Genomic DNA, 22348 nt, shown 5'->3' on the forward strand with positions numbered 1-22348 from the left:
CAGACTTGATACTTTCAATTGCCCTATCTTCAAGTTTGCTCCTTCTTTCTTCTGCCCCCTCAAATCTGCTACTGAGCACCTCTAGTGAATTTTTCATTTCAGTTATTATACTTTTAAGCTCCAAAATTTCTATTTGGTTCTTTTTAAAAATTTCTGTCTCTTTATTGATATTCTCTATTTGTTGAGACATTGTTTTCCTGGTTCCCTTTAGTTCTTTGTCCACGTTTTCCTTTAGCTCTTTCATTTGTCTTATTTAATGCATTTGTCTAATAAGTCCTTTGTTTGTGCTTCCTCAGGGACAGTTTCTTTTTTCCTTTGAATGGGCCATATTTTCATGTTCCGTTACATGCCTTTTTATTGAAAACTGAACATTTTGAGTATTGTAATGTGGCAACTCTGGAAATCAGATTCTCTCTCCGCCCCAGGATTTCCTGTTGTTGCTTGCTGTGGGCTATAGTTGTTTATTTGTTTAGTGACTTGTAAAAACTATTTTTGTAAAGACTGTATTCTTTGTCATCTGTGATCTCTGAAGTTTGTGTTCATTTAGCTTAGGGCTCTTAAATGCCTGTGTTAAAAAAAAAAGGAAGGAAAGGAAAGAAAGAGAGAGAAGAAAGGAATAAAATACTCTCCAGGTCTTTGCAGATTGGCTCTGTGTTGGGGCCCTCCTCCTACATTTAGGTAGGCCATTTATAACTCTGCCTTAATCTCCACTTCCTGCTTGTGCTGAGCCTAAAGACCAGCCAGAGGTGAGATCTTACGGTGTTCTCAAGTCTTTTCTGAGCGTGGGTCCTGCCCTGGGCATCTGTGCAGTTTTCTAGATGCTCCAGTATACACAAGAGCTTTTCAAAGCCCTTAATCCTGCAAAAAATTCTTAACTCCTGGTTTTTCCTTTCATGCTTTTTCTCCTAGACCTTAAGCCCTTCTGTTGTTTGCCTCAGGCAGCAGCAGCTTGTTCATCTGACTTGCAGTGTTTTTGAGTACACCGTCTAAGTGGCTGTTTTTCTGCCCTGAGAGAGTTTGAGTTAGAGAAAACAAAGGCAAGCCCCTTGTGTCTGTCCTTCAGGGAGCCCCCAGATAGGTCAAGACAGACAAACACAATTCTTTAGGACAAAGAACTGTGCTCCCTCCAGAACCAGGTTATCCAACACTGGTAATGAGGGCTGCCAAGGGAAGTGGAGCTAGAGCAAGTTAAAACACCATCATAAACTCCTCCCTTGTTTCAGTGGCCTTTTTCCTGGTTACACATTTGCTTGTTTGCTGTTAACCTTTGTCCTCTAGGTTCTCATAGGGTGGTTTCTGACAGTTTTTGCCATGTTTTAAAGATGTCCTTGAAGAAGGGTGGACCCTGGAGCTCCCTACTCTACCATTTTTGCTGCTGTAGCCTAACACTTAAGTTGATTCTTATAAAACCCTGTCAGGTAGGTAGGTAGTAATGATGAAAAATGGGGGCCCCAGTGAAGTATCTTGTCCACAATCCCCTGGGTAACAAAAAGTAGAATCAGGATTCAAATCCATACTCTTTCTACATCTTTTCTATTCCCATTTTATTCACTATCTGGGGAATTTTATTCTTTCCCATTACTTGACTCTCTACTCAATGAATCTCCAGCCCCACCTCTCTGGAACGGCAGATACATACTTCTAACTACTTAGGAACACTACCACGAATTTCAAACTCAGGAAGTCCTAAACTAAATTCATTATCTTACTCTCCTGTTTCCCCAAGCCCAAACCCTCCAGAAATTTCTTTCCAGCTCCTGGGAATTACCCTCCACTCTTCCACCTACTTTTCCCAAACTTCAACTTTGGAGTTACCCTCATTGAGCAAATCCCGTCTGAAAGACGAAACTGAAAAAATCCTGAACCTTCGAGCTGATCCCAGACGAGAAACTCGGCCCGAGCCCGCCGCCTAATTCCTGGCGCAGCAACGCGACGGTCCCGGTAGGAGCACTCGGTCGGCAGGGCATGGGGCGCAGCCTTGGGAGGAGCCGAGGGCGGGGTTCTGGCCGCGCTCTCACGGGCTCCGCCCCTCCCAGCCGCGCCGGAGGTCAGGAGCCCCGGGGCCGGGATCCGGAAGCCCCGGGAGCCAGGAGCAGCAGGCGCGGGGAGCGCCCGGAGCCGGGAGCAGCAGGAGCGGGCCCGATTCTCAGGCAGGTGCGTGGGCGCCGATCGTGGCGCCCCAGCCCCGGCCCAGGCGGCGACCGCGGGTCCGGTACTCGGGGCCGGGAGGTGGCCGCGCCGACTTCCTGCGGGAGAAGCGGGCGCAGTCCGCCCGCCTCGCTGACCGCGGTCGCGTAGCTGTCCTCGCGGCGGCCACCGTCCTTGGGACGTTGGGGCGTCCTCGTACGGGCGCCGGCCTGGCGACGGGGCCGGGGGCGCCGCCCGGGGTCTCCGGACGCGTCCCGGGCTCGGCAAAACGAGCAGATGGCAGAACTCAGTGTTTCTTGTCTCTAATATGCCACACAGCCTTTGTACTGAAAGTTAAGTTTCAAAGGAAGCTTTTGCAAAAGTACAGTATTTTGGTGAACTATCAGAGAATATGATCTGACTTTGTGAGTAGTTAGGAACGCCGTGGTAGAAACAATGTGCGTGTTGAGGTACAACACTGAAAATCTGAAAATCAGTTAAATATTCCTGCCGGGAATTCCGAATGACTCACTTAGGGGACTGAGTCGGTAAATGTCAGCTTCTAGAAAAACAGGGCTCTGCTGAATGTTCAAACTTTCGATTCTGGATTGCAAAATGACAAACATATAGGGGCCGGCCCGGTGGCGCAAGCGGTTAAGTGCGCGCGCTCCGCTGCGGAGTTCCGGAGTTCGCGGGTTCGGAACCCCGGGCGCGCACCGACGCACCGCTCAGGCCATGCTGTGGCGGCGTCCCATATAAAGTGGAGGAAGATGGGCATGGATGTTAGCCCAGGGCCAGTCTTCCTCAGCAAAAAGAGGAGGATTGGCAGCTGGTAGGTCAGGGCCAATCTTCCTAACAACAACACAAAAAATGACAAACATATAAAAAATATTTAAAATGTGGTAGTATGATAAAGGAGAAACTCTGAATATGTGCATGTTGCAGATTCTTTCATTACATTTGACTTGGTCATTTCTTCAGTTAGACTTATTTGGGTCCTGTCTGTGTGCTTGGAGCTATAATATGCCGTGGGAATTGGAGCAGTACCAGAGGAGGTGGCCTTGCTTCTTAGGGGTTAGTAATCCCATTAGGGAGGTGCAGTATTGACGCCATTTGAGTCCAAATATGCAAATAGTGTCAGAAGGCTTTTCTATAATCCTAAACTCTAATTGATGCGTGAAAGAATATTTCAGTAAGTAAGTGAATGCCTACTATGTACCAAACGTGGTCTAGATTCTAGGGACATAAAGGTAAACAGGGCACAGCCCCTCACACAGGATTGGCCCTCCTGGAGAAATTGATTATGGTAAGAGTGGAAAACAGCCAATGATTATAGAGAGGTGTGTGATTAAACCTGCCTGCTGTGGGGCTGTTAGGAGGCCACAGCAGGGCAGCGAATCAGAGCGAGGAGAGTTCCAGGAAGACTTTATGGATAGAGAGGCTCTCGAGAGAAGAAAATGCCGGTTGTTAAAGACACGAAACTGTGAGGCAGTAAACCTCTTGCTCCCAGCGGCACCAGCGGTTTCTGGATTGTGTAGCCGGCACTTGGGAGGGGGGCGCTGCGTTTCTCCGGAGCTGGGGCTGTGCTGTCGTCTTGTGTCCCTAGAACAGGGCCTGATGTGTCGAGGACACCCAGCAGATCTCCTACATACATAACAAGCTCTGGTGGAAACAGGAATGAATACTGACTGTTGTTTAGCGAAAGCTTGGAAAGGAGGAAGAGACTGGACAATGTGAATGTACTTAATGCCACTGAGCTGTACATTTAAAAATGGTTAAAAAAAGGGTAAATTTTATGTTAGGTACATTTTACCACAAAAAAAAGGCTAAAAAATATCTATAGTGTCAGATCCAGTAGTTCCACTTCTGACTTTCTATTCTAAGGAAACAGTGACAGAGATTTGGCCAAAAATGTATGTACAAATATTTTCCTCAAAGTGTATTTATAATAATGAACAGTTTTAAATAACCGATTATCTGAGGACTTAGGGAAGAGTTAAATAACACAAACCTTATGTAACAACTGCAGATATTCTCAAAGAATATTTAGTGACATGGGAAAATTCTCATTAAGTTACATAAGATAAACTGGCTATCAAGTTAAGTAAACAATATTAATAAGTAACATATTTTTATAAAAATAACTTATAAGGGCCGCCCCGTGGCTTAGCGGTTAAGTGCGTGTGCTCCACTGCTGGCGGCCGGGGTTCGATCCCGGGCTCACACTGACGCACGGCTTCTCCGGCCATACTGAGGCCGCGTCCCACATACAGCAACTAGAAGGATGTGCAGCTATGACCTACAACTATCTGCTGGGGCTTTGGGGGGAAATAAATAAATAAATAATTTTAAAAAATTAAAAAAAATAAAAATAACTTATATAAATGATACAGGAAAAAATAATACCAGCAAGAAATATCAAAATATCAACAGTGGGGTTATTTTTAGATGGAGGGATCATAGGTGTGTTTTTTTTTTTTTCTGTGAGGAAGATCAGCCCTGAGCTAACATCTGTGCTAATCCTCCTCTTTTTTTGCTGAGGAAGACCAGCTCTGAGCTAACATCTATTGCCAATGCTCCTCCTTTTTTTTTCCCCAAAGCCCCAGTAGATAGTTGTATGTCATAGCTGCACATCCTTCTAGTTGCTGTATGTGGGATGGGGCCTGAGCGTGGCCGGAGAAGCGGTGCCTTGGTGCACTCCCCGGGATCCGGACCCGGGCCACCAGTAGTGGAGCGCACGCACTTAACTGCTAAGCCACGGGGCCTCCCCGACTCAGTACTTTTAAGGACTTTAAGACTGTTTTCTAAGACAATCATTGGAGTTGCAAACAAAGATTTACATATAAGCGTGTACATCACAGCTTTGTTTTTAATACTAAAATTTAGAAATAATTTAATTGCCTAACAATATATAAATCGTTCATTTATGGTACATATCTAAGATAGCCTCTATTAAAAATATTTTGCAGGGGGCCGGCTCCGTCGTTGAGTGGTTAAAGTTCTTCTCGCTCTGCTTCGGTGGCCCAGGATCTTGGTTTGGATCCCAGGTGCAGACCTACTCCACTCATCAGCCACGCTGTGGCGGCAACCCATATACAAAGTGGAGGAAGATTGGTACAGATGTTAGCTCAGGGCTAATCTTCCTCAAGCAAAAACAAAAAAAAAAAAGAGGAAGATTGGCAACAGATGTTAGCTCAGGGCAAATCTTCCTCACCAAAAGAAAATGTTTTCCAAGAATGTTTAATGATAAAATGCTAAGGATAAAACCCTGACATAAAATGCAAGATCGTTATTGTGAATATAGTATGATTTCAATTTTGATAATAATATAGTCCATTACAGTATATACACATGGAAAAAAGACTGGAAAAAAAAGCAAAACAAGATGTTAACATGGCCCCTAAATTTTGAGATTATTTTGCTGTTGTTATGCAGTTCTGTATTTTCCAAATTTTCTAAGGTGCGAATGAATTACTTTGTGTGTGTGTGTGTGTGTGTGTGTGTGTGTGTGTGTGAGGAAGATCAGCCCTGAGCTAACATCCATGCCAATCCTCCTCTTTTTGCTGAGGAAGACTGGCCCTGGGCTAACATCTGTGCCCATCTTCCTCCACTTTATATGGGACACCACCACAGCATGGCCTGACAAGCGGTGCCTCGGTGCACGCCCAGGATCCAAACCCAGGCCGCCAGCAGCTGAGCATGCATACGTAACCGCTATGCCACAGGGCCGGCCCCTGAATTACTTTTCTATTAGAAAACGTTTTTAAAGACCAGGTCAAAGGACTTAAGAACTCACTCAGGACAAATCTGAAGAAGTGAATCTGAACAGCCACACCTGCTTCAGCCTGTCCTGTCCAGCACAGAGACTGTCCTGAAAATTGTTAAAGATTCGTTAGAGAGTTTTACTGTTTTGTTTGCTGTGTGTTTTTTAATTGTCAGAGATTAAGAACAAGATTAATGTAAACAGTGTAGTCTAGTATCTTTCACAGTACCCATCATCTTCTCTTCCATCTACAAGCGATGATAATCACGAATCAGTTTGAACGTAAAAAAAATCAACACATATGAAGTTACTAAATATTAACGCAATGGAAAGGCAGAATTAAATCAAGGGACTTCAGTTTAACCAGACCTCATAAGACAAAAAAAATGTAAACCTCTAATTTGTTCATTTGTTGGACAGATACTACTAGGTCTTGGATGGGATATACAAGTGTGGGGTGGAGTTAGCAAGGAAGGGTCCCAGGGAGAAGGAGCAACATGTATGAAGGCCCTGAGGCCCAAGCTTGGGGTTTTTGCCAACCTGAAGAAAAAGACAATGTGGCCAGGGCACAGAGAGAGAGGTGCAGGATGAGGCTGGGGAGAGAGGCCAGGCCTTGAAATAAGAAATTTGAAATGTAATTAAAAAAAAAAAGTTCTTCAAGCTACAGTGTAGAGAAGAGATTAGAGGCAGAGAAGGGGAGAAGTGGGGAGACGAGTTAGGAATCTCCTGATGGGGGCTTGGGCCATGGTGGCAGTGGAGATGGAGAAAGTGGGTAGATTCCAGCTCTATTTAGGGGTAGTGAAGACAAGAGGTGCTGATGGCAGAAGGGGTAAGAGGGGGAGAAATCAAGGAGAGCGCCCAGTGGCTTGAGCAGCTGGCTGGACATGGCAGCCACTTGCCAAGAGGAGTACGGTGGGAGGCCTAGATTGGGAACTTGGCATATCTGAGGTGCCAGCGTTGGGGAGGCAGTGGGCATTTTGTCTTAAATTGGGGATTGGCTGCATATAGGGTGGCGTTTAGGGCCTCAAGGAATGGGCACCATTGCTCAGGCAAAAGGCCTAGAGTGAGGACTCCAGTCTGGGAGGATGGGACATTCAAAGGCAGGGGGAGCAGAAGGAGGAACACGGAACCCTAATCATGTTCTCTGGAGGCTGGGCCCAGTAGGTGCCCTTGGAGACTGCAGCACCGGCCATCCTAGAGCTTGCCAGAAACCTGTGAGTTAACTTTCCTGAAACAAACATCAGACTGAGGAACTGCTTTTCATGAGACACCAGCTTACTTTGGGGAATCTGCTAGAGATGATTTCAGTTTTAAAAAAATTGACAGGGGCCAGCCCGGTGGCATAGCAGTTACGTTGGCGCGTTCAGCTTTGCTGGTTCGGATCCTCGGTAGGGACCTACTCACCACTCATCCAGCCATGCTGAGGTGGCGCCCCACATAGAAGAGCTACAACTCTACAACTATGATACACAACTATGCACTGGAGCTTTGGGGAGGAAAAAGAAAAAGAGAAAGGTTGACAACAGATGTTAGTGCAGGGCCAATCTTCAAAAAAATAAATGAATAAAAAATTGACAAATAGCTACCATGAATTAAACCCAATATCTCACCATTCATTAGTTTATTGTTAAATACACATAAAATTTCTTTCAATTCAAAATATACTTATTTTTCTTAGAAGTAATTCTTTCCTGTATGTGGGAATGTATGACACAGTAAAAGAAGTTAAATTAACTTCAAATGTGTTTGTGTGTGTGTGTGTGTGTGTATATATATATGTATATATATCTTTCATTTAAACATAAGTTGTCGGCTGGCCCCGTGGCTTAGTGGTTAAGTGCGCGCTCCGCTGCTGGCGGCCCGGGTTCGGATCCTGGGCGCGCACCGACGTACCGCTTGTCCGGCCATGCTGAGGCCGAGTACCACATACAGCAACTAGAAGGATGTGCAGCTATGACATACAGCTATCTACTGGGGCTTTGGGGGAAAAAAAGGAGGAGGATTGGCAATAGATGTTAGCTCAGAGCCAGTCTTCCTCAGCAAAAAGAGGAGGATTAGCATGGATGTTAGCTCAGGGCTGATCTTCCTCACAAAAAAATAAATAAATAAATAAACATAAGTTGTATATTTGTATATTTTTATTAGTAATTGTTCAGTTTTTCTCCAGAATGGCTGAGCAGAAACCCACATAACTAATAAGTCTCTTGGAATTTATAGAGGAATTATATATAAAACCCATGGTTTCACTATCACGTAATGTTAATTTACAAATAAATGCTTCTATATTCTTTTTTTCTTTTTTTTTGTGAGGGAGATTAGCCCTGAGCTAACATCTGTTACCAATCCTCCTCTTTTTGTTGAGGAAGATTGGCCCTGGGCTAACATCTGTGCCCATCTTCCTCTACTTTATATGGGACGTCACCACAGCATGGCTTGACAAGCTATGCGTCGGTCTGCGCCTGGGATCCGAACCTGTGAACCTCAGACGGCTGAAGTGGAGCACAAGAACTTAGCTGCTACACCACCGGGCCGTCCCACTGCTGCTTTTCTTAAACCACACACTTGATCTGTAACTGAAATCTGTCATGTTTTCATTAAGATGTATATTATGAGCCTATACAAAAGGGTTTTTGGGTGTTGTAGTATCAGCCTTAAAGGATAGATGTGATTCTAAAACCAACATACATGTTGCAAGCTCGGATAATGTTAAATTTTTGTGATTACAGTCATGTACCACATAACTACATTTTGGTCAACAATGGATTACAAATATGACAGTGGTTCCATAACGTTATAATGGAGCTGAAAAATTCCTATCTCCTAGTGATGTTGTAGCCATCGTGTTGTCATAGCACAACGCATTACTCACGTGTTTGTGGTGATGCCGGTTTAAACAAACCTACCGCACTGCGAGTCGTATAAAAGTAAGCACACACAATTACGTATAGTACATAATAGTTGATAATGGTAATAAACAACTATGTCACTGGTTTATGTATTTACTATACTATACTTTTTATCATTATTTTAGAGTGTACTCTCTCTACTTATAAAAGAACTTTACCGTAAAACAGTATGCCGTGTTATACCGGCAGCAGCCTCATACATCTTGTGGTTACTGCATCTCTTGATTGCATCATTTCTCTTTTCCTTGATTTAATCTTGTGTTGTTTTGTTCATCACGGCCCCTAATTGTACAAGATTCACTGCTAATGTTGCCAGTAAGAGGCCAGATCTAGTGATCGACCTGGAAACGAAATTAAAAGTGATTAAGGACTATGAAGGTGGACAATCAGTGACAGTTATTGCTCGCCAGTCAGGCGTGTCCCATTCCACCATAGCTATGATCTTGAAGAACAAGAACAAAGTGACAGAAGCTGTTAAAGGATCTGCTTTATTGAAGGCAATGAGACTAACAAAAACTCAGTGAGGATCTGTATCAGACATGGAGAAACTTCTAATGACCTGGATTGAAGAATAGACACAGAAGCGTAGCCCTCTCAGCACCATAACCGACGATCACGGCCAAAACAAAGTTTGTTTGCAATGTTGAAAGAAAATGCTGGAACCTGACTATGATGTTGAATTTACTGCTAGCTCTGGGTGGTTTAAACGATTCAAGAATCGTCATTCATTACATAATATGAAAGCGAGTGGCGAGTCTGCGAGCGCTGATGTGAAGGTAGCTGAAGAATTTTTGGAAACTCTAGATAAACTGATTGTAGAGGAAAATTACTTGCCAGAGCAAATATTCAGTATGGATGAAGGCTTCCTATTCTGGAAATGGATGCCTGAAAGGACTTTCATCCATAAGGAGGCCAAGTCAATGCCAGGTTTCAAGGCTTTTAAGGACAGGATAATAGTCCTGCTTGGGGGCAATGTTGCAGGCTACAAATTGAAACTCTTTATGATCTGGCACAGTGAGAACCCCGGGGCCCTCAAGTATATCAATAAGCACACACTGCCGGTGAACTACAGGAGCAATAAGAAGTCAGCAAAATGGAAAAGTACTATTTGGAGACTAACATACTTTTCAAGATTCTACTTATTGTTGACAGTGTTCCCAGACATCTTCCTTTTATTGATGATCTTCGTCCCAATATCAAAGCAGTGTTTCTCCCTCCAAACACTACCTCTTTGATGCAACCAATGGATCAAATAGTTGGGGAAGCTTTTAAGGCCTACTACCTGCGGAGGACCTTTGCCCAGGCTATTGCTGCAGCTGAGGAAGACACTGAGAAGACATTGATACAATTCTCGAAGGATTACAACATCTATGGCTGCATCAACAACCTTGCTTGTGCTTGGGGTGATGTCACTAAGGAGTGTACAAATGGCATCTGGAAGAACACTCAAGAGCTTCGTCCATGACTTCATAGGATTTGCCTCAACAAGGCTGTGGTTGAGATGGCAAACAACTTGAACCTGGGTGTGGGTAAAGATGACACTGAAGAGCTCCTAGAGGTGGTTCCTAAGGAGGTGACTAATGAAGAGTTGTTAGACGTTGAACAGGTGTGCATAGCTGAAGAAGAGGCAGGAGAAAAGGAAACTGCAGGAGAAGAAAAAGAAGAACCCCCAAGAAAATTCACAGTGAAGTGTTTAGCAGAAGCTTTTGCAGACCTCAACAATCTCCTTAAAAAGTTTGAAAACACGGACCCCAACACCAAAAGGTTTTCGTTGATAGAGAGGAATTTTCATGGTGCATTACCTGCTTACAAGCGAATCTATGATGAAAAAAAAAGAAACAAACTAAGCAAACCACCATGGATATATTTCTGAAAAGAGTGACCGCTCCTCAAGAAGAGCCTCAGGCAAGCCCTGCAGGAGGTGTTCCAGAAGAAGGCATGGTATCCTAGGAGATGACAGCTCCATGTAGGTGATGGCCCCTGAAGACCTTCCAGTGGAACAAGATGTGGAGGAGGAAGACGGTGATAGTGATGATCCTGACCCTGTGTAGGCCTAGGTGAAAGTGTGTGTGTCTTAGTTTTTAACAAAAAGTTTAAAAAATAAATAAATAAAAACTTTTAAAAATAGAAAAAAGTTTATAGAATAAGGATGTAAAGAAAGAAAATATTGTTGTACAGCTGTACAGTATGTGTTTTAAACTGTTTATTTAACTGTTATTACAAAAGAGTCAAAAAGTTTAAAAGTTCATATAGTAAAAAAGTTAGAGTAAGCCAAGGTTAATTTATTATTGAAGAAAGATAAGTATTTTTTTAATAAATTTAGTGTAGCCTAAGTGCACAGTGTTTATAAAGTCTACAGTAGTGTACAGTGATGTCCCAGGCCTTCACATTCACTCACCACTCATTCACTGACTCACCCAGAGCAAGTTCTAGTCCTGCAGGCTCCATCATGGTAAGTGCTCTATACACGTGCACCATTTTTTATCTTTTATACCCTGTTTTTACTGTACCTTTTCTCTTCTTTTCTTTTTTCTTTTCTTTTCCTTCCCTTCCCTTCCCTTCCTTTCCCTCCCCCTCCCCTCCCCTCTCTCCCCTTCCCTCCCCTCCCTTCCCCTCCCTTCCCTTCCCTTCCCTTTTTTACTGGGAAAGATTTGCCTTGAGCTGACATCTGTTGCCAATTTTCCTCTCTCTTTTTTTTTCTCCCCAAAGCCCCAGTACATACTTGTATGTTCTAGTTGTGAGTCCTTCTAGTTCTTCTATGTGAGCTGCTGCCACAGCATGGCTAGTAACAGATGAGTGGTGTGGTTCTGTGCCCGGGAACCAAACCCAGGTTGGCGAAGCGGAGTGCACTAAACTTTAACCACTAGGCCATCAGGGCTGGCTGTACTGTACCTTTTCTATGTTTAGATATGTTTAGATACACAAATACCATTGTGTTACAGTTGCCTACAGTATTCAGTACAGTAACATGCTCTACAGGTTTGTAGCCTAGGAGAATAGGCTATACCATATTACCTAGGTGTGTAGTAGGCTATGCCATCTAAGTTTGCATAAGTACGCTCTATGGTGTTCACAGGACATAATTGCCTAATGACACATTTCTCAGAATGTATGCCCATTGTTAAGCAACACATGATTGTATAATATAATTGCAATCTTTTCTTACAAATAACATCCAATTTTGCCACAGCTTACATGTAAAACAATTCTAAATTCACTGTCAATTATATTCACTGAAAAGAGAATCCTTAAAAACTGTGACTTGAAACTTTTTTTCCCTACAGGATGACTGTGGGAATCTTTGCAAATTGTACCTTCTGTTTGAAAGTCAAGCGACTACCTCGTCAACAGAAGAAAAAGCTACAAACTGACATTAAGGAAAATGGTGGAAAATTTTCCTTTCTATTAAATCCTCAGGTATTTGCAAATTTCATAAGAACTATATGATAAACATTGTGTGTTAAGGGAGCAGGGGTCGTGGTTAGAAGAGCAAGCAGAGAAGATTGGCAGCAGGAGAGTTAGCGAAGGCGGGAGAAATTGAGCCTGGCCACTGGGGAAGTTGGGCTGGAGAAAGGCAGAAGAGGGAAGACCACCCAGTCCCATCTTCTCCCTGTTCCCGTGAGCTGTAGGACAATCCCACATGCCTGTGAATCTGATATTATTAAAGCACAGCTGAAGACATAAATAGAAATAATTTCAGACCAGCCAAATCGATTCTTGAAGGAGAAAAGTTACAGGGCAGCATTTGCTAAGAGCACTCTGTATAGTCGCTCACCAGTATGACAACACTGTAGTGACACCTGCGCGTGTGGCTCACAGGGAACAGACAGAAAACACACAGTCGAAACTGATCTTCATGGTACAGCTTGTACTGTTTATTTTGTTTATTTAAAGGCCGAAAGAAGCTACCTTCCCTCTCTTGAAATGAACTGTAGTCCTGCCAGTTTAGATATAGAATTTCACAGCTGGATGAAATCCTGAAGATAATTAAGGCTAACTTTTTTTTTTTAACCACTTCGTCATGAGAAGTAAAAATTGAAGTCCAAAGTGGTTGGATTCCAGGCCTGCAAATGCAGAGGCTTCCCCGTGTCCATTGCTTTTCCCTTTATTGGTCAATTGATGGGGCTGACTCAGCCTGCCCCTTCCTGGACCACAGCCCTGGGGCTTGCTGAAGGGGAGCCTGGTTTGTTCTGTGAAGCACATTCAACTCCAGCTGGATGCTGGGTGCTTCTCTGGCATTAAGTAGTTTACCTATGAATATCAGAAATGGAATGCCCTGTTTACTTCCAGTTTAGGCAGAATTGTATATACTTCCCTTATACAGCCTGTCTCACCATTTCTGTGCCTGGATGAATAATTCATGCCTGTTAGACCTTCTCAGTTTATCTTCCAGGTAGAGAATGCCAACATGATCTCTCATTTTTTAGAAACTCTCACAAACTGTGAACGCAGCCTTTTTGGAAGTTATTTTGCCAACGTATATAAACATTTGAAATGTGCATCCAACTATTATAACGAAGGAGACAGCTCAATATGTAGTGATGAGGAATGATCTCCAACATAGATTGCTAAGTGGAAAAGCAAGTGCAGACCAGTGTGTTTAGTATACTGCCATTTGTGGCTAAAAAAAGTGTGTTGTCTCTGCATAGAGGACCTTCAGAAGGACACCTGAGGAAGACGCTATAACAGGTGCCTCTGGGGAGAGGACCTGGGAACAGTGGTTAACTTATTATTGTTATTTTACTTCTAGATTTTCTGCAATGTGCGTATACTATTTATTCAAAAATAAATTAATAAAATTACAGATTAAAATAAATAAATAATGAATATCCTTTGAACCTCTCATTCCACTCCTAAGGAAATAATTAAACAAGTGTATGAAGATGTGTACATGAAGATGTTCGGCACAGCATTGTTTAGTGAAAATTTGGAAACAACTTCTCAGATTGGTTAACCAGTTATGGTACATCCATATCCATACTCTTTAAAAACTGTTGGTATTTGTTAACTTATATGTAACTAGAAATTATATTATTTATCAAAGTTTTAGAAATCTGAGAAAAATTTTTACATATTACCTTCAAACACCCTTTTTTAGGTAATAAACAAATTACCTTTTTAAGAGTGAAAATTACAGATACAAATAATTTTTGTTTTTACTAATGCATATTGAATTGATTCTTTTTTTCTCAGTGCACACATGTAATCTTAGACAGTGCTGATGTTCTAAGCCAGTACCAACTGAACTCTGTCCAGAAGAACCATATCCATATTGCAAACCCAGATTTTATATGGGAATCTGTCAAAGAAAGGAGACTCTTGGATGTAAAGAATTATGATCCTAATAAGTCTGTGGACATCACACCACCTCCTTGTCAAAAGGCAAGCAGTCCCGGTAAGTGTTTCATATCAAGCACTTAATGTATTATAGGTGCTATAGTAAACATTTTGGTTTGTCAAAGATATTATAGACAAAGGATTGTCTAGAAATACTATGAAAATAATTATGTTTCTTATTATCTCAGATAATGGGCAGCAAAAGAGTGAAGGACAAAAGACTACTTTAGCAATAGAAATAGATTTCTCGATATCCAGTCTAGTGTGGTCAGATTCAGAATGACTACAAAAACACTGATAATCTCAAAAAACTTGATGTGTAATTTTAACTGGGAGGGAGAAGAACCTTTTATGTTAAAATCACCACAACTTAATGACTGGAAATTTTATGGCCAGCTTTTTTTGTGTGTGTGTGAGGAGGACTAGCCCTGAGCTAACATCTGTTGCCAATCCTCCCCTTTTTTTTTGAGGAAGATTAGCCCTAGGCTAACATCCATGCCCATCTTCCTCTACTTTATATGGGATGCCGCCACAGCATGGCTTGACAAGCGGTGTGTCGGTGCGCACCTGGGATCCGAACCTGCGAACCCTGGGCTGCCGAAGCAGAGCGCGTGCGCTTAACTGCTTGTGCCACTGGGCCGGCACCTATGGCCAGCTTTTTGCTAAAGAAATTTTTCCAAAAGACAATCTCTCCAAAAGAAATGTATCGCCTTTATAAACCCAGATTTTATTTTGGAATCTGGCCGAGAAGAAAGCCTTTAGACATAGAGAAATGTATTCCTCATGAGTCACATCAAAAGTCATATGGTTCTGGGCCGGCCCCGTGGCTGAGTGGTTAAGTGTGTGCGCTCTGCTATTGGTGGCCCGGGTACGCACCGACGCACCACTTCTCCGACCATGCTGAGACCGAGTCCCACATACAGCAACTAGAAGGATGTGCAACTATGACATACAACTATCTACTGGGGCTTTGGGGAAAAAAAAAAGGAGGAGGATTGGCGATAGATGTTAGCTCAGGGCTGATCTTCCTCACAAAAAAAAAAAAAGTCAAATGGTTCTGATGTTAATTTATAGTAAGCACATCGTGTATGTTAGATATCATATTGTATGATATCAATTGTATTATTTATAAGAATTTTAGAAATCTATATGTTTTGGTGTGGTTCAGCCTCTTGAGACAAATGATTGTCCAGAAATGCTGTCGTCAGACTTTCTTGCTCTCTCAGAAAATGGTAGCTGAAACCAAATAGGCAGGATGGAAAACTCCTTTTACTTGGAAAACATTTTTCAACATCCAGAATAATGCAGTCAGATCCAGAATTACTGCAAATACACTGATGACCTTTGAAATCTTGATAGCATAATTAAAATTGGAAGAAAATCTTTGCATTAAAAGAGTTATTCCTATATATAATAATGCTAGTGTTACCATTCCTCTATAAGAAAAATATGAGGAGGCTGGCGCCGTGGCTGAGCGGTTAAGTGCGCGCGTTCTGCTGCTGGCGGCCCGGGTTCGGATCCCGGGCGTGCACCGATGCACCGCTTCTCCGGCCATGCTGAGGCCGCGTCCCACATACAGCAACTAGAAGGATGTGCAGCTATGACATACAACTATCTACTGGGGCTTTGGGGGCTACTGGGGCTTTGGGGGAAAAATAAATAAAATTATTAAAAAAAAAAAGAAAGAAAAATATGAGGCAAAAATTGTTTGGCCTCCCATAAGAACCCTTGAATTTCCCTCCTCTAAACTAGAACATTCCTGCTTCCTTTGTTTGTGACATTATGGCTCTCAGGAACTCATTCTGATCCTGTAGTGTATTAGAAATGCATTTCATAACTATGCTCACCGTAGGATTACATTAGAATTCTCCTCACGTGTCTATTAAAATAGAATTATAATGATGTGTTCTCACTGTCTTCTGCTCTACCTTCCTCTTCTCCCACTTTGTTGTCCTTAGATTACCAATAACTATAGCTAATTTACTGACCTCAAAAAATAGAATAGTATGGCAAATATGACCCATATTCAAGGATCTAAACAATTCCAGCATTTATTGTTAACTAATTTTAGTAAATCTTTGAGTAGTAAACAAATATTTTGTTTGTTTTCATTTTAGAAGTGAAAACAGATGATCTATCCCTGGACAATTCCACAGAGAAGGAGAATATTGTGGAACTCACTAAGTAATCTACTTCTGATCATTAGGACTCAACAGAGTTTGCAAAATGTTTTCTAAACTTCAAGCACAGTATTATAATTCTATTAGTACATCAGTATTTCTTGTAGTATTTTCATTTATCTTGCTTATCTAATTCTGTATTAACTTTTTATTTATTTAAGACTTTTCACTTCAACTAGTATAGTGATAATTATTTTTATCTTCTCAGTATTATGTGAGATTGGACATAATTGTTAGCTTGATTTTAAAAAAGAAAAACCAATGGAGATGAGACTTGGGCAGTCTGCTCACTGTTTCCATACTGAACAGCCTTTAGAGTAAAGACAGTTCATTACTCTCTACTTGATATTTTAAACAATGGAAATAATAACTTTCTGCCAATGGAGTGTGAGAGGCTAAAGTTCTCTGTGACTTATTAAAGTGCACCCAGAACTGCAGTCTCAGGTAGGCCTCACAGTCGGTCTTCTTGTATTTGCTAATAGTAGTGTTAAAAGAGAGAACAAATATCAAAATTAAAAGTAGAGATTATCAGAAGTCTGACACCTTTATTTTAAAAGGGAGTATCAAAATTAAAAGTAGAGATTATCAGAAGTCTGACACCTTTATTTTAAAAGGGAGTTGACTGTGGTCCAGAGAGGGGTGCGCCTGTCTGGAGTGACACAGCTTCTGAGTGTCAGAATCCAGAGTGAAGGCAGGTGGCCTGTCTCTGGGAGGGGCTGTGCTTTCTCCAATGCACTGGCCTCTTTCTTTTTTTTTGTGAGGAGGACTAGCCCTGAGCTAACATCCAATGCCAATCCTCCCCTTTTTTCTTGAGGAAGGTTGGCCCTGGGCTAACATCTGTGCCCATCTTCCTCTACTTTATATGGGATGCCGCCACAGCATGGCTTGACAAGCGGTGTGTCAGTGCACACCGGGGATCCGAACCTGCGAACCCCGGGCCATGGCAGCAGAGTGCGCGCACTTAACTGCTGCGCCACTGGGCGGCCCCTGGCCTCCTTGCTATATGCCTCTGCTTCTGCTTGGTGCCGCCCCGCCATCCAGTGCAAACACTCATAGTATTTGGCAACAGAGCTCTACAGTTATGTAAAGGAGGAATCCAGCTCATTCCACAAGACCTTTTCACAATTTTTAGACTATCTAAGGAGGCATTAGGGACTTAAAATATATTTTTGATGGAGTTAGGAGATCTACAAGAAAAATTTTATGAAATTCTGTTTAGTCTAAAAGTCCATTTTAAATGTTAAAATTTTAATTATACAAATTTCAGATTTTATACAGAGAATGTTAAAATTCTTCATTTTCCTCAAGATTTTGAAGTTGCAAAATATAACACCTTGGAAAAGGTAAGTCTGATTTCTATTTGGAAAAGAAAACTGTTTGAATGGCTTCTGATTATTTTTCCTGTTTGATAATTTTCTCATTGTTTTGAAAAGTTGTGCATATCCTGAATAAATGTTCCTTAATATATGAGCTGATTTTTAATAGTCAAGAAAATTTTTACATTTAAAATTTAATGTTTAATTTTTTTAGTGTTTTTATTATAAAAGTAATGCATGTGCATAATAAAAATGTAAACAATACAAAATATTAATATGACATTGAAAATAAAGGTCCTATTCCCTGTTAGTAACAGGTTCTTGTATTTTAAGAGATTTGACACAAAGTATTTTTACCATGTTGAATTTCCATTACTTTTCTTTAAAAAGAAAAACAAAAACTTTTTCTCCAAGATCACACAAATGCAAATTAACACTAGCATTCAAAATGATGCTCTATTTGTATTTTTTAGATATTTTAATAAAATATAACTTGAAAATAACATTCCCTCTGTGATAAAGAAAATATAGAAAGTGGTACAATTTAACCATATACAGATATATCTATAGTAAGAATACAGGAGGGAAATATACCAAGATATTAATAGTGATTATATATCTGTAGTAGGATTTCAGGTGATTTTTATTTTTTCTTTAGACTTTCTATGTTTTCTAAATTACATCTCTAAATGAACATGTATTAGATTTATAATCAACATTTTTTTTTACTTTATTGAGGTCATAATAGTTTATAAACATTGTGACATTTCAGTTGTACATTATTATTTGTCAGTCACCATATATATGTGCCCCTTTACCCCTTATGCCCACCTCCAACCCTCTTCCCCTCTGGTAACCACTAATCTGTTCTCTTTGTCCATGTGTTAGTTTATCTTCCACATATGAGTGAAATCATACAGTATTTGTCTTTCTCTGTCTGGCCCATTTCACTTATATAATATGCTCAAGGTCCATCCATGTTGTTGCAAATGGGACGATTTTGTCTTTTTTTTATGGCTGAGTACTATTCCATTGTATATATATACCACATCTTCTTTATCCATTGATCAGTTGATGGGCACTTGCGTTGCTTCCATGTCTTGGCTACAGTGAATAATGCTGCAATGAACATAGGGCTGCGTAGATCTCTTTGAATTGTTGATTTTAAGTTCTTTGGATAAATAGCCAATAGTGGGATAGCTGGGTTGTGTGGTATTTCTATTTTTAATTTTTTGAGAAATCTCCATACTGTTTTCCATAGTGGCTGCACCAGTTTGCATTCCCACCAGCAGTGTATGAGGGTTCCCTTTTCTCCACATCCTCTCCAACATTTGTTGTTTTTTGTCTTGATAATTATGGCCATTCTGACAGGTGTAAGGTGATATCTCATTGTAGTTTTGATTTGCGTTTCCCTGATGATTAGTGATGTTATCTTTTCATTTGCCTGTTGGCCATCTGTATATCTTCTTTGGAAAAATGTCTGTTCATATCCTTTGCCCGTTTTTTGATCAGGTTGTTTGTTTTTTTCTTGATGAGTTGTATGAGTTCTGTATATATTTTGGAGATTAACCTCTTGTCAGAGATATGATTTGCAAATATTTTCTCCCAGTTGGTAGGTTGTCTTTTCATTTTGTTCCTGGTTTCCTTTGCCTTGCAGAAGCTCTTTAGCCTGATGAAGTCCCTTTTGTTTACTTTTTCTTTTGTTTCCCTTGCCTGAGTAGACATGGTATTCGAAAAGATCCTTCTAAAACCGATGTCAAAGAATGTATTGCCTATATTTTCTTCTAGGAGTTTTATGGTTTCAAGTCTTATCTTCAAGTCGTTAGTCCATTTTGAGTTAATTTTTGTGTATGGTAAAAGATAATGGTCTACTTTCATTCTTTTGCATGTTGCTGTCCAGTTTTTCCAACACCATTTATTAAGGAGACTTTCCTGGGGCTGGCCTAGTGGCGTAGTGGTTAAGTTCGCACGCTCCGCTTTGGCGGCCCGGGCTTCGCCAGTTCAGATCCTGAGCGTGGACCTGCACACCGCTCACCAAGCCATGCTGAGGCTGTGTCCTACATAGAGGAACTAGAAGGATGTACAACTATGACATCTACTGGGGATTTGGGGAGAAAAATAATAATAATAATAATAATAAATAAAGAGACTTTCCTTTCTCCATTGTACGTTCTTGGCTCCTTTGTCAAAGATTACCTGTCTGTAGATGTGTGGTTTTATTTCTGGGCTTTCAGTTCTGTTCCATTGATCTGTGTGTCTGTTTTTGTACCAGTACCATGCTGTTTGAATTATTATAACTTTGTAGTTTTTTTTTTTTTTTTGTGGTGAGGAAGACCAGCCCTGAGCTAACGTTAATCCATGCCAATCCTCCTCTTTTTGCTGAGGAAGACCGGCCCTGAGCTAACATCTATTGCCAGTCCTCCTCCTTTTTTCCCCCTTTTTCTCCCCAAAGCCCCAGTAGATAGCTGTATGTCATAGTTGCACATCCTTCTAGTTGCTGTATGTGGGACGGGGCCTCAGCATGGCCGGACAAGCGGTGCATCAGTGTGCTCCCAGGATCCGAACCCGGGCTGCAAGTAGTGGAGCGCACGAACTTAACCGCTAAGCCACGGGGCCGGCCCCTGTAGTATGTTTTGAAGTCAGGGATTGTGATGCCTCCAGATTTGTTCTTTTTTCTCAGGATTGCTTTAGCTATTCGGGGTCTTTTGTTGCCTCATCTGAATTTTAGTATTCTTTGTTCTATTTCCATGAGGAATGTCATTGGGATTCTCATTGGGATTGCACTGAATCTGTAGATTGCTTTAGGTAGTATGGACATTTTAACTATGTTTATTCTTCCAATCCATGTACATGGAATATCTTTCCATTTCTTTATGTCTTCTTCAATTTCTTTCAATAATGTCTTATAGTTGTCATTGTATAGGTCTTTCACCTCCTTAGTTAAATTTATTCCTAGATATTTTATTCTTTTTGTTGTGATTGTAAATGGGATTGCTTCTTGAGTTCTCTTTGTTAGTTCATTATTAAAGTATAGAAATGCAACTGATTTTTGTAAGTTTTTAAATAGTGTGTGTGGTTTGTTATTTAATGAATGCAGCTTAAGAAAGAGCAACCTCTTTTCCAGAATGAGATGGAGGGAGCTAAGGAATTGGTCGTGGTGGAGCTGCAGTGCTTCCAGGACCCTGGGGACCACACTTTTCTCATATCTGCACACTTCCTCCTGGCTGACGGCGTGGAGGTAATGATCTTTATATTGATTCCTATGTGCTTGCCCTTGTTCATAACTAGTTTCCTTAAAATTGGTCAATGAACCAGCCAATCTGTTAACCTTTTTCTTTGTACCTGGTAAATAGTTTTGAAAAGTGGACATGTGTTCTCTCTTGGAATGCGGGAGGTGAGGAGAGCAGGGTGAGAACAGCCCCCTGACCAGACCAGCACGGGGTTCTCCTCAGAGGAGAGTACTTGCTGGGTGCAGGGCGTTCAGGGCTCCTGCTCCTGTTCTGGATCACTTATGGAATATTTTCCCAATGTATACACCTCTTTTTATTGATTGATTGATTGATTGAAGAAGATTGGCCCTGAGCTAACATCTGTTGCCAATCTTCCTCTTTTTCTTTTTTTTTTTTCTCCTCAAAGCCCCAGTATATAGCTGTGTATCACAGCTGTAGGTCTGTAGCTCTTCTATTTGGGACGCCGCCTCAGCATGGCTTGATGAGTGGTGACTAGGTCTTTGCCCAGGATCCGAACCAGCGAACCCCGGGCCGCCAAAGCAGAATGCGCAAACTTAACCACTATGCCACCTGGCTGGCCCCACAGTGTGTACACCTCTAAAAGCAATCCATTCACACGCTTCGTTTGGTAGCTGCCTACTGTGTATCAGGCCATCTACTAGAGGCTGGGACCCAAAGATGAAAAGTACTTCACACCCCGCCCTCAGAAATCGCCAGCTGGGAGGAAACAGCACATTCATGATTATATCCACTGTGACAGAGCTGCTACTGAAATGTATGTGAAGTGTTCTGGGCTCAGTTACAGCAAGAAAGGCTTTGCAGAGGCCGAGACCTTTGCGCTAAGTCAGTATCAAGTCAAGGGCATGGTTCCAACCTGAAACAATTATGAAAGAAAAATTAATTCAGAACTAATCCCTACAGTTCAAATAAAATGCTGCGACCCCTTCAGGGTGTCTTCTGTCTATACCTTCAGACCTATGGGCAGGAGACACAGCAGCCCGCAGGGCGCACAGGTGCTCCTCAGTGGGAGTGGTCCTCACTGCCATGCACTCAGGCTCTGCATACTTGTCATTTGCCCCCACTCCAGGTGTCAGCTCTGGGGCAAGGACGGAGACTCCCATCCGGTGGGTGCAGGATCTGCCTGACTTAGAAGCCGCACTCCACAGGAGCCCACACTTCTTATAACATGAGTCTAGGTTCAAGATGCCCTTAAGGAAAGTGGCCGTTATTTGAGTCATCACTCCCACGGAAGCCCAAGGCTCAGGTTTCCCACCTGCTATTTATGGGTCGTTCATTGAACTCCCAGTCCCGATGCAATTTAGTAATGAGAGGTCACTATTACCCAAGGAAGTTGGCCTAATTACAGCTGACATTCTATCCTATCAGGTTTCCATGGGAACAGATATAAAGAGTTAATCCAAGGTCAGATGTGTCCAGGAAAGAGAAAGGGTTTTGTTACCTTTTACCCAAAAATGTATACTATACTTTG

General features: G+C 41.7%; 1 protein-coding gene across 8 annotated transcripts in view; it reads left to right on the forward strand.

The window, feature by feature from the left end:
• The first annotated feature begins 2044 nt into the window (after positions 1 to 2044).
• Positions 2045 to 22348, forward strand: part of PARP4 (poly(ADP-ribose) polymerase family member 4) — a 145925-nt gene continuing 125621 nt past the window's right edge. For 5 of the 8 annotated variants that reach the window (XM_058547780.1, XM_058547787.1, XM_058547782.1 and 2 more), the window contains exons 1-6: positions 2045 to 2154; positions 12081 to 12213; positions 13990 to 14191; positions 16251 to 16317; positions 17581 to 17656; positions 20727 to 20867. In XM_058547780.1, the coding sequence (XP_058403763.1) occupies positions 12082 to 12213; positions 13990 to 14191; positions 16251 to 16317; positions 17581 to 17656; positions 20727 to 20867 (618 nt within the window). In that variant the 5' untranslated portion in view covers positions 2045 to 2154; position 12081. Of the gene's footprint in view, positions 2155 to 12080; positions 12214 to 13989; positions 14192 to 16250; positions 16318 to 17580; positions 17657 to 20726; positions 20868 to 22348 lie in introns of those variants that run through there. The other 3 variants (XM_058547781.1, XM_058547784.1, XM_058547786.1) reach the window with 3 other exon arrangements.

This window comes from Diceros bicornis, chromosome 9, assembly GCF_020826845.1.
Source record: "Diceros bicornis minor isolate mBicDic1 chromosome 9, mDicBic1.mat.cur, whole genome shotgun sequence".
NCBI lineage: Eukaryota > Metazoa > Chordata > Mammalia > Perissodactyla > Rhinocerotidae > Diceros > Diceros bicornis.